Source organism: Gallinula chloropus (assembly GCF_964237585.1).
Source record: "Gallinula chloropus genome assembly, chromosome: 27".
In the NCBI taxonomy this organism is placed as follows: domain Eukaryota; kingdom Metazoa; phylum Chordata; class Aves; order Gruiformes; family Rallidae; genus Gallinula; species Gallinula chloropus.
In genome coordinates, this window is record NC_140112.1 from 762,244 (window position 1) to 774,683 (window position 12,440).

General features: G+C 59.7%; 1 protein-coding gene across 1 annotated transcript in view; it reads left to right on the plus strand.

Moving 5' to 3' along the window:
* Positions 1-12,440, plus strand: part of KIF21B (kinesin family member 21B) — a gene marked incomplete at both ends in the record, with an annotated part of 39,514 nt that overhangs the window by 2,967 nt on the left and 24,107 nt on the right. Inside the window, one exon of the mRNA XM_084275894.1 lies at positions 12,040-12,262. Coding sequence (XP_084132020.1) covers positions 12,040-12,262 — 223 coding nt within the window. The remainder of the gene's footprint in view (positions 1-12,039; positions 12,263-12,440) is intronic.

Sequence of the window (12,440 nt, forward strand, 5' to 3'; positions counted from 1 at the left end):
GGACCTGCAGCCTCTACCTGCAACTGAGACCTGCACAGTCTGGAAGGGCAGGGCTGGATGTGGCCTGGCTCCTGCTCTCCCTGCAGCCAGGGTCTGCCTTCAAGTGCCCATCAGCATCCCCCACGTCTGAGTTTGCTGCTGCTTCCGGGTGCAACGGGGGAGGAAGTGATGGGGCTGAGCCGCCGGCAGCGGCGGGTTGGGTGCCCCTGGGTGATGGGCTCAGCTGGGGGGCTGCTGTGGGGTGGCTGGGAGCCCCTCACTCCATGTGTCCTGTGCTGGGGTGATGGGCTCAGCTGGGGAGCTGCTGTGGGGTGGCTGGGAGCCCTCACTCCATGTGTCCTGTGATGGGCTCAGCTGGGGGGCTGCTGTGGGGTGGCTGGGAGCCCCCCACTCCATGTGTCCTGTGATGGGCTCAGCTGGGGGGCTGCTGTGGGGTGGCTGGGAGCCCCTCACTCCATGTGTCCTGTGCTGGGGTGATGGGCTCAGCTGGGGAGCTGCTGTGATGGTGCAGAGCAGGGTGGCTGGGAGCCCCTCACTCCATGTGTCCTGTGCCAGGGTGATGGGGTCAGCTGGGGGGCTGCTGTGGGGTGGCTGGGAGCCCCTCAATCCATGTGTCCTGTGCTGGGGTAGCTCAGGCTGCTGTGATGGTGCTGAGTGGGGTGGCTGGGAGCCCCTCACTCCATGTGTCCTGTGCCAGGGTGATGGGCTCAGCTGAGGGGCTGCTGTGGGGTGGCTGGGAGCCCTCACTCCATGTGTCCTGTGCTGGGGTAGCTCAGGCTGCTGTGATGGTGCTGAGCAGGGTGGCTGGGAGCCCCTCACTCCTTGCTGTGGGAGGGGGTTACCTCAGGACCTGTGGGAGGCAACGACTGCTGTCTCCTTCTGTAGGTGAGCTTTGAATGGGTGGCTGCAGTGCAGCCAGCTGGGCTGCTCCCTGCTAGTGCCCTCCATCCAGGAGCACAGCCCATTGATTGGGAGAGCTTGTGCCTCCCCTTCTCCTCAGCATCACCCCTCCCAGCTCAGTCAGGTGCTGGTGGCTCCTGCAGCTGCACAGAGCTGCTGTGCAGCGGGGAGCTGGGGGTGCTGGTGGCAGGAGGTGGAGCCCAGCAGCACCATTAGGCTGAGGTTTTGCTGTGTCAGGAAGGGCTGATGCTGCCTCTTGACCCAGAGGCCATTAAACTCCTTGGCCAGGGGAGGTCAGAGAAGCCAAGGCTGCTCCAGAAATGCTCCCTGAGGGCACCCTCAGACTGCCCAGCTCCAGAGAAAGTGGCATCTCCCTGTGCCAGGGCTGCCCACAGCACCCAGGCGTCCTGTGCTGGCTCTGGAGGCTCCGGAAGCTGAGCTGGTGAAATTGGGGAAGGAAGTTGAGTCGGATTTCAAGTTGATTTAAACCCTGCAGGCTGCAGTGCTCTCAGAAACAGGCCTGCTCTGGTGCTCTGCACACCCTGCAGGCAGCCTGGGGTCGGCTCTCTCCTGCCTTGAGGGAGAGGGGGCTGCTCCCACCTTCTCCTCAGGAAGGTGGATGAGATGTGCTGCTTGGCACAGGACAGACTCATGTTCCTGTGGCTAAATGCCCTGGAGGGCTCAGCTCAGGGGGAGCATGATGGCAGAGGGGTCACCATAGGATCACCAGGGCTCCCAGCCCTGCCAGGGTCCTGGCATATTTGCTGCCATGTGGCCAAGGGCTCCTCTGCCTCCTGGGATAGTTTCTGCAAAGCTTTGGGATCAGCTGGGATCAGTCCCTGGGGAGGTGGAGCTGTTGTGGCCCTTCCAAAGCAGCTTGTCCCACAGCAGTTCTGGGATTCGATGGGAAGATGGTGTGAGCCCAAGTGCTGCCAGCATGGAGAGGGGTGGTACAGCCTGGTACCCTCTGCCCAACCATCACCAGGGTGCTGCTGCAGCTCTGAGCCTCTTTGATGTTGTCCCAGTGGAACACAGCTCCCTGACTGGTCTGGCTGGTGTCAGACTGGTTTTGCTCAGATGTCATAGGGCTGCACAGCGGAGAAGAGATGAGGGAAAGCCACTCTGCTGCATGGGATGTGCCCAGCTCCTGGGGGAGGTGTGGGGCAGGACATGGCAGCCTGTCTTGGTGTGGTGGCACAGCCCAGCCCTGAGGTGCCCCATCTCCCACCCATGAGGGCTGGGAGGCTCCCTGGGAGCAGCTGTCATTCCAGGAGGGAAATACCTGAGAAGGCTGCTATAGGCTGCAGGTGCTGGGCAGGCAGAGCACCAGTGGGGACACCCCATCCTTTGCCCTGGCAGAGGGACTCCCATGTCCTGTGGCTGTTTTGAACCTGTCTGGGCAAGCTGCTGCTTCTCAGTTTCACTTTGGGGTGCTGCAGGGGTGCTGATGTGCTCAGCTCCCAGTGAGCAAGGTTAAATTGGCCTCCCTGATCTGGAGAGAGATGCTGGGGGCTGTGGTAGGTGGGGGGGAACCCCCTGAGATCTCAGGGGAGAAGTGCTGAGCCCAGGTGTGTGGGTGCCAGGCTGGTTTTGGCACCCATTGGGCACATGCTCCCTGGTTTTTACAGTGGAAATGTTGGAAAGGGGATGGAAACAGAGCTGGAGGGGGGGATGGATGCACCATGCAGCCCCATGCAGACTGCATGCCTGCAGCATGGCTGGGGGCAAAGCAGCTGGAAGAAGCTTTTGGTGCCTGCACCCATCACTGAGGGATTTAAATAGGTCATGCCAGGGAGTCTCAGGAACTTGGGAGGCTGGATCAGCCTCTGAGTCAGAGGACAGAGCCAGCTGCAGCTTTCCTGCACCAGCAGGGAAACTGGGAGCAAGAGAAAGCTGTGGGAGATGAAGGCAAAGCTGTCAGGAACACGGCTCCAGGCCCCTGGAGAGGGAAGGTGATACCCCAACTGAGCCCAGTGCTAATTGAGAAGCCAGTCCCTGGCTGGGTGGCTGTTGAGCTGTGCTTGCTGGGATGGATGGGGCTCTGGCCCCCCTGGTCCCATGGGGCTGTTTCCTGCCAAAGGATGTCAAAACATTCTGTGTCAATGGTTAAACAGCCATCAGGTTTGGAGTGTGGTGGATTGTGAGGGCAGCTGCTGCCAGGCTGTGCTGCAGGAGATCAGCACCCCCCCCTGGGGGTGCCCATGCCTGCTGCTGATGGGTTTCTGCTTTGGCTTGGTGGGATGGAGAACAACCAGCCTCCTGCCACCCCAAACCCTCCAGCCAGACCAGGAGCTGGTCCAGTGCTGCCCCAGCACGTCCATGTCCCCACCCTGCACTGCTGTGAGGCCAGGGGCAGCTGGCAGCCTCATCCTGCTTGATGTCTGTCTGTCTGTCCTGCCCTGTGGACAGGATGTGGTTGTCATCTGTTTCCAAGGGAGGGTTGAGGACTGAGCTTGATGTCCCAGGGATCCCAGTGAAATCCCTTCCCTTCCACTGCAGCTCCCAAGGGGTCAGGACGTGGTGGGGAAGGTTTCTTGGCACAGGGGGCTGTAGCCAAGCCTGTCCCCAAGCTCCCCTGCCCCATGGGCCCCCCACCTTCTGTCACCCTGTGGGTGTATCAACCCCTCCCTGCTCATCCACCCATCACCAGCTGTTTTCCTCTGTGGGTGTCTCTGTGGTGTCTGAGGGGGTAGGGCATGGGGCGGGGGGCGTGACTCCCACCCCCCCAGCCTCCCAGTGTGCCCAGCACCACATCCAGGACAAGCACTGAGGGCAGAGCTCTGGAGACTGGGACCAGGGGAGCCCAAGGGGCATCCCTGCCCCAGTCTGAAGAGTTAATAAAGGTCCTTCTGCCCCCCTGCCCCTGGGCTTTGACATAGTTGGGGTCCCCTCCCCAAGACAGTGCTGTGGCCTGACAGCACCAGGCACAAAACCTCCTCTGACTTCTTCCCTGTGCTCTTTCTTCCTCCTCATCCCCAGCCTGGGGCATGTCTGAGCACTGGAACCCAAGCACCCAAGTACTCAGGGGAGAGGGATGGATGTGCTGGGGGCTCAGTGGGGTGCAGGGGGATGTGCTGGGTCTGTCTGGCATGCTCTTCCCCAGAAGTCATGAGGATCCCATGAGCTTCATGTGAGCTCCTGCCCTGCTGAGTATAACAACCCACATAACCCATGGCAGTGCCCCAGGGTGTGCTGGTGGGGTGGGGTGGGTTGTCTCCATCCCTGTGCTGGTCTGGGAGATGAGGAATGCTGGCACAGGGGGAAAGGCATCATGTTGGAGGAGAAAGGCTGGAATTGGGCTCCTGGTCCTTGCCTTTCTCCCTGCCTTCCAAGCAGGGAGCAAGGGCCCTTCCTTGGTTCAATCTTGCAGGGCTGTGAGGCACAACCTGACCCTTGCCTGCGTTAGGAGTTGGGTCTCTTGGGCTGTGGTCTCTCCTCACGTGTTATTTCATGCTGCACCTGCCTGAGGAGGACATTAGGAGTTACTGTGGGACCAGGTTTGCCCATGGGTGCTTCATAGCATCCCCCATCCTGCTGACCAAGAGCTTGGGAGTTTTTGATTAGCTGGTTTTGGTGGGGGTGAAGAGGCATCTCCTCCATGCCACTCACTCTCCTGCCCTGTGAGCATGTTGCTCCAGTTGTCCCCTGAGGGCTCTGGGGTTGCAGCATCTTCTGCCAAGGTCAGAGTGGTGATCAGACTGGGCTGGGGGCTGCAGGTGTGTCCACTTTTGGGGGGGTGGTATGTCAGGAAAGCCTTATCTCCAGTATGGGTGCACCAGTACTGGGGTGTGACTGGGACACAGGGACCTCACAGGGACACCTGCTAAAGGGAGAGACCCTGTGGCTGTGATTCACTGGCTTGGAGAGAAATGGGACCCTCAGTACAAGGGTGCAGAGCTGGGAGGGGGGGGAGGGTGTCTGTCCATCTCCATAGACCTTGTGGCACCTCTGTGCCCCCCCAGGGTCAGCCCAGAGCCTCCTGATGATCAATAGTTTCCCATCACTTCCCAGTGACTGCTGGTGCTGCAGAGCCAGTGGTCTCATGGGTGTTCCATGCAGCTGGGGGGGTCCTGCTGGGCTGTGTGTGTGTTTCCTTGTGCTGCCCACCCTGCCTGGGGTTTTGGGGTCCTGCACCCCTTTGCAGGTCTGTTGTTTGCAAACTTCCCATGGTGTTTCCCAGCCTCACCTCCTGGTCAGGTCCAGTGTGGAGCTGATGGCATTCCCAGTTGCTTATGGGGATGAAGAAGGAGTCCAGGGAGATCCCAAACACTGTTTGTGCTCCTCTCTAGGCTGGGTAAAGCAGCACCCTGTGCTTCCCCTGGAGCCTACTGGTCTCTTGGGATGGCTGTCCCTGGGTCCAGGCAGTGTGTCCCTCTTCCCCAAACCTGGGGGCAGAGCAGATGGTGTGGCTCAAGGCTGGTGTGCTCCTGCCAGAGCTAATGAGCAGCACATGGCAGCTGCCCAGGCCTGATTTAAAGGTTTCCCTAAGCCTAGGAAAACCTGGTGCAGGAGGATTAAGAGGTCCTGGGGTGTTCTGAGGTCTAAGGCAGTGGGGTTTGCCCCACAGGGAAGCAGGCTGGGCAGCTGGGGGCTGGACACAGCCATGCAGAGGATGTGTGTTAGGATGGTTTCCTTGGGCTGGGATGTGGGGTGAAGGCACATCCCTCTGCTTAGCTGTGTTCAGCACACCTCCATGCACACCCCAGCTCTGTGGGGACCTGCCTGTCTCAGGCTGCCCAGAGGTATGGGGGATGGAGCCAGGGAGCTCCATCTGGCCCTGGAGCTGGTCCAGCCATGGCACCCTCAGCCTGTACGGTGAGTTTGGCTGGAAGCACAGGCAAAGTGGGTCTCCAGGCAGCCTGAGCCCCGTGCTTTTCCATGTTGTGCTGGCTCCTGCTAGGAGGATGCTCCCTGTATCTCTTCCTTGGAGAGGCTGCTGACCAGACCTGGCAGTCCCTGGGGAGCCTGATTCAATTTTCTCTGATTGCTGAGCCGCTTCCCTGCCGTGGTAATTAAATGCTTAACTTTGTCTTGATTCGGATCCAAACCAACCTGGGGGGAAACAGCTCAGCCTTTAGCAGCCAGCCTGCTCCAGGGACCCTGTGCTCAGAGGGGAATAGGGCTGGGGGGAATCCCTTCCTTGCCTAAAGAGTAGATCTCCCCCCAACGACATCGAGCTGAGGCCTGAGGAGCCACTGTCTGCTGGTGAGGTTTTGCAGACTCATACTTGCTGTGCTGCCCTGGAAATAAGGGAAAACCTTGAGCACTCTGCTCTTAACTTCCCCTGGTGATGCTGGCAGCACCTGGCTGCCTGGGGAGCTGCTCAGCCAGGTTGAGTGCCCTGGACACCCCCATGCTGCACCTCATGTGCCATAGGCTTCCTTGCCAGTTGGGTTTTCAATACTTGGATTGTCTTTGACCCACAACACGTCCTAGAGGAGCGTGGGGTGATCATAGAATCCTAGACTGGTCTTGGTTGGGAGGGACCCCAAAGGTCACAGAGCTCCAACCCCCCTGCCACAGGCAGGGACACCAACCTCCAGGCCTGGAGCTACACAAGGGTGCCCAGGGCCCCATCCAACCTGGCCTTGGACACCCCCAGGGATGGGGCACCCAACCCCTCTCTGGGCAGCCTGTTCCAGCCCCTCACCACTCTTTCTGCAAAGAACTCCCTCCTAATATCTCATCTCACCCTTCCCTGCTTAATGATGTCAGAGCTGCTCTCCTCTTGGCTGGCCTGAGCTCTGGGTGGGATTGCAGGGGAGCAGCAGAGCCCCCAGGGCAGGTTTGGGTCAGAGGAAGGCAAAGCATAGGGGGAGTGGAGGGGGCAGACAGGCTGTGTGTGAGTTGGTGCTGTCTGGGAAATGCTCCTGCAACTGGGGATGCTGGAGGGAGCACAAGCAGGGCTGGGGCTGGGGCAGTGAGGGGTGGGAGCAGAGCCAATGTGGGCGCTGCGGGGGTGGGAGTGGGGTGAACACAGCAATGCAGGGGTGGGACTGGGTAGGTCATGTAGGAAGGGGAAACGGGGCAAATGATGCAGGGAGTGGGGCTGGGAGCAGGATGGATGTGGATAATGTGGGGAGTGGAGCCAGGCTCTGCCTGGCTTTGCCCAGCCTGCCTGTCTTGGCAAGCACATCCCCAGCAGACAGGGGTCTACCAGCTCCAACTTGCACAGGGGGCAGTGCTCCAGCCCCTCACCTGATCCAGCATCACAGGGAGAAAAGCCTTGTCCCTCTGAAGATGGGGTGGACAAGAGCAAGTGGCTCTAAGCCTCTGGGAGCTTGGCACAGAGGGAGGAAATGCCAGGCTCTTCCAGCCGCTCCCCAGCGCTCTGGGCTCAGCTCCCTGGGAAACCAGCCTGGCCTGGCTGGGCAGCCTCCTTGGCCCCAGCCTCAGGAGCAGCTCCTTGCAGGGGCTCTGCAGGCAGCCATCCTCCCTTCCAGAATGGTCTCAGAGGGATGGGAGCTCCCTGCTGCAGCTGGGGTGGGCTCTGCCCATCCACACTTGCCAGGTTATAAAAGGCTGGGGGGGAGGAGGATGAGGGAGGGGGTGCCTGTACCCTCAATTTGGAGCGGCTGCCCTGCAGCCCCCTGCCAGCCCTGAGAAGTGTTTGTGAGTGGGTGTGTGTTTGACCTCCCTGGGGAGCTGGGCCAGCCCCCATTTGAAGCAGTGACAGGTCTGGGGGAGACTGAATCCCCTCTGCCCATCCTCTCTGGCTTGGTTGGGATGACCACACTGCCCCAGGGGTGGCCTGGGGGGAGCTCAGCATGAGCCTGGATGTGGGGACAGGCAGTTTGGTGGAGGGAGGGAGTGAGTGTCGTGGCTCTCACCATGGAGAGGAGCACTATGGATGTGTCCTTCCATAGCTTTGACAAAGCTCTGGGTGCTCTGGAGACCCTTGGAATTGGCATTTGTAGGTTGGACCCAATGATCTCTTGAGGTGCCTTCCAACCCCTCCAGTTCTGTGATAAAGGTGGGCTGGGAAGGGGGAAACTGAGGCAATTGGGTGAGGAGGCTGGGGGACACAAGGACATGAACCCAAGGTCAGTGCCATGCAAGAAAACAGCCTCCCTCAGTGCACCAGGGAGGTTTGCTGGGGGGGACAGTCCTGACACAGGGGTACTGGCAATGCCCAGCGTGGTGACCTCTGCCCACTCCAGTGGCTGTGGAGCTTGGGATATTAGGATGGGCAGGTATCTCCCTAGGGGAGCTGCTCCTGCTGGGTAAGACAGACCCCTGAGCTGCCCCTGTGAGGGCTGCTGTGGGAGCTGCCTGCCCTGTGGTGCCCATCCAGCTCTTGGCTCCCAGCCTGGCTTGGTTCCACCTCCCCCAGCCAAATGCTGGCATAGGGCAGCAGCACTGAACAACTCAGCCTTTGTGCTGCCCAGCACACCCCTGTGTGTGCTGAAGCTCCCTGCCCCTCAGGGTGCAGGACCCACTCCTGCCTTCCTCCCAGATGCTCGGTCGCCCTGGCAGCCCAGCCATGGAGACAGAGCTTTCAGAGCCTGCCAGCCCAGCGGGGAAGGGAGGGAGAGCCATGGAGAGGGTCCCAGCCAAGGTCCCCTTTGTGTCCCCGTGCAGCTGCGGGCTCTCCCTGGCATCCACACTGCTTGTGCTGCTGGGTTTGGATGCTGATGCTGGAGCAGGCAGTCTCCTGCTGCTTGTCATTGCCCAGGGAAGGCTGACAGTTCAGGAAGGAGAGGACTCTTCCCTTCTCTGTCCTGCTGTCTCTGTGTGGCCAGTTCTTCCCAACTCTGTGTATTGAGTGCCCCAGGGCTGGGAAGTGGCCAGGTTTGCTTGGCAGGAGCACTCAGCTGGGACCATGCAGCTCTGTCCTGGCTGCTTGGTCCCTCCTCACCATTCTTTTGCAGTGATCTGAGCACAGGGAGGGACCAGAGGTGGTGGCCAGGCACATGGTGCTGCCGTGCTCCTGCTGGCTCTCTTCTCCCTGGGTTTGTTGCCTGTGCCAAGGTTGATTTATCAGCATGGTCAGAGGGGAGATGGGGCTGGCACTGAGGATCTTTCTGGCCCCAGGACAGCCTTTATCCTCCAGATGCCAGGTTTGAGCAGGAGAAGCAGTTACCTGTGCCAGCAAGCCTGCCAGGTGCAGGCTTGGCAGTGGAGCTGGGGCTCTGGTCTGCTCCTGCCTGAGCTGGGGGTGATGAGGCTGCACCCCACTGTTTGAGGGCTGGTTTATTTTGGTTGCTGCTTAGGAGATATATCTCTATTTGCCACATAACTGCCTGGTCCACGAGCCCCCAGGGGATCAGGTGGGCTCACAGTGGGTGTCCTAGCCCTTTAGGACAGGGCACCCTGGCATGTTTGGCTTTGCAATGGATCCCACAGTTGGGCACAACTTCCTTCTGACTGGTGGCCTGTGACCAGGAGCAGATTAGCTGAGGTAGCAGCTCCCTTGTCCTGCAGATTGGGCCCTGACAGCATCACACACAGTTCTTGCTGACCCTTGGACAGACAGGATGTGGCCAGCATCTTTCTTTGATAGAGGTAGGGACAAGGAGCACAGATCACACTCAGATGGGGACTTCATGACTATTAAAGTGGCTGAACCCTGTTACAGAGCAGGGAAACTGAGGCAGGGCATGGCAAGTGCTGCCACCTCCCCCAGTATCACTTGGTGGGGTTGAGATCACTGCCAAGGTGAGAGCCTGTGTTGTTTCTGCAGATGTTTGTGTCATGTTTGGAGGTGGTATCATGGTGCCTTGTCATGACTTGAGCTACACATGAACACCTATCTGGCATGACCAGGGTCTCACGCTGCCCAGTGCCTGGCATGGTGATGTTCCTCTTGAGAGGGCAGGGATGGAACTCCCTGGTGTGGGAGAACTGGGACAGTCAGACACTGGGGAACAGGAAAAGCAGCTGTGCTTGGCCTCGAGGAGCCCTCTGTGATGTCTCTTGGTAGCCATGTAAATCTCCTGTGGTGCTGGGTGGCATCTCTGTGTCATGGCTGCTGGTGCCCATCCCTGCTGTCCTGCCCTGCTCTTGTAGCAGGGCTCTATAGTATTCACACACCAGCTGGCATCAACTCCCAAGGACATCCTTGGGTGATGCTTGGCTGCTTGCCTGGAGAGCAGGACAATCTGTGGGGGTTCCTGCATCTCCAGTCACCCTGGGGAACTGGGACAGCAGAGGGGGAGCACATTGAGGACGGGCACCTGGGTTCCCTCCAGCCCCCACAGGTTTCCTGAGAGCCAACATGAACAATGGGATCCTTTGGGTGCTTGGAGATGGTTGGGCAGCAAGGGTTGGGCTGTGGGAGTGTGTGGACAGCTCCAGCTGGGTCCCCAGTTTGTTGCTCTGCCTGTTTCCTGGGGACCCTGCCTGTCCTTGTGTGTGTCTGGAGCAGTGAGGGCGGCAGCTCATCGTGCTGGTCAAACAGTAATTAAAAGCTGGAGTTAATTTCCCTGGAGGAGGATGGGCGGGATCCTGGGAAGGCGACAGGAACAAGAAGAAGGCTGAGCACATCAGAAGCTGCTTTCTGTTGTGGCTGCTGAGCTAAATATACCCACGGACGCTGTTCCCACCCGTCTGCTGCACAGGCTCTCCATGGGTGCTCCCGCCTTGCCTGGGACACCCTGTCTCCCCAGACACCCAGGGGTTTGGCCCCTCTAGGGCCAGGCTGGTGGGGAGCAGTTGTTCAGACCCCCCAACCCTCCAAGCCTCTGCTGTGGTGGCTGTGCTGCCCTGCCAGCGGTGCAGCTTTGGAGGAATTAATAGCTGTGTTTACGTAGCGCCCAGGGAGAGGAGATGTACAGTCATTAGCTCTAATGAGAGCTGTTTGCCATGGTGCTTGGCTCACTCCCTCTTTCTCCATGAGTCCCCTGGGACCAGCCGGCTTCCCGCAGCCAGCCCAGCCACCAAAAGGCAGCCCTGCCACCGCCTGAGCATGGCTGCACCAAGGCAGGGCCCTGGCTGAGCAGGTCTGGCTGTTCTGTACCTGGATTTCTCGGGGGATGGGAGTTGAATGGGGATGCAGAGGATCAGTCATGCCCAAACAGCCTCACCTGTCTCCTTCATAGAATCACAGAATCCCAGACTGGTCTGGGTTGGAAGGAACCCCAAGGGTCACAGAGCTCCAACCCCCTGCCACAGGCAGGGACACCAACCTCCAGGCCTGGAGCTACACAAGGTTGCCCAGGGCCCCATCCAACCTGGCCTTGAACACCCCCAGGGATGGGGCACCCACCCCCTCTCTGGGCAGCCCCTCACCACTCTCTCTGGAAAGAACTTCCCCCTAATCTCTCATCTCCCCCTTCCCTCCTCCAGCTTCACTCCATCCCCCTTGTCCTGCCAGTCTCTGCCCTTTAACAAGCTGATTCCCCTCCTGTTCCTCTGCTCCCTTCAGGGACTGGGAGGCTGCAATGAGGTCCCCCCACAGCCTTCTCTTCTCCAGGCTGAACCAGCCCAGCTCCCTCAGCCTCTCTCCACAGGGGAGCTGCTCCAGCCCTCTAATCATCTTTGTGGCTCCTCTGACCCCTCTCCAATACTTCTACATCTTCCCATCAGCTGAGTCCTCAGCTGGTGACCACCATCGAGCTGGCTGGTGGCCTTAGGTGGCCATGCTGGCGCTGGGGCCTCCTCAACGTGGTTTTGCACTTTGCATTTCAAGGCCCTGTGCCTGCAGTTTGATCTTGCCGCTTCCCAGGCGAGCTTGGGTGGCTGCAGGGTGTCCCAGCTGCCTGCCCACACCCTGGCAGCCCCTGTCAGGGTGTGTTGATGGGTGTCTACATGCAGGCCGGAGCTCGCTTCCTGGTTGTGGCGGTGAATGAGGCCGCGCAGGCCTGGGGAGGCTGACAGGCCTCGGACGGGCTGTGCAGGGCCAGATCCAGCTGTTGGTGCACAGCAGCCTGTCATTGCCAGGTCTGCCTGTCACTGTGGTTGTGGCAGTGGCTGGTGTCACAGCTGAGATGCAGCGTCCTCTTTTCTCAGCCACAAATGGATCAAGGTTGTCACTGGGTGAAGCATCCCTGTGCTGTGAGCTCCGCGCTGCAGACACAAGTGCTGCAGGTCCCTGTGGTGCCTGCACGTGGTTCCCACATGCCTCAGGACCAGCCTTGTGTCCCCCCAGGACTGGGGGTGAGCCCCAAGGCTGCCCTCAGCCCACTTCTCTTCCTGCAGGATCCGTCCCCAGCTGGCCAAAGAGAAGATAGAAGGATGTCACATCTGCACTTCAGTAACGCCGGGTGAGCCCCAGGTCCTGCTGGGGAAGGACAAGGCCTTCACCTACGACTTTGTCTTTGACCTGGACACGTGGCAGGAGCAGATCTACACCACGTGTGTGGGGAAGCTGATTGAAGGCTGCTTTGATGGCTACAATGCCACCGTGCTGGCATATGGTCAGGTACATGCTCTGCCCACTCCTTGTGCTCTGGTGTGGGCATTGGGCTCTCCCACAGCACTGGGTGCTAGGAGGGCATCTGCAGAGGTTGGGGAAGGTGGGGAGGAGGTGTATAAGCTCCTGAATGTGGAGGGGACAAAGAATTGTCCCTGGGCTGAGTGAGACCTGGGGTGGCCTTAGG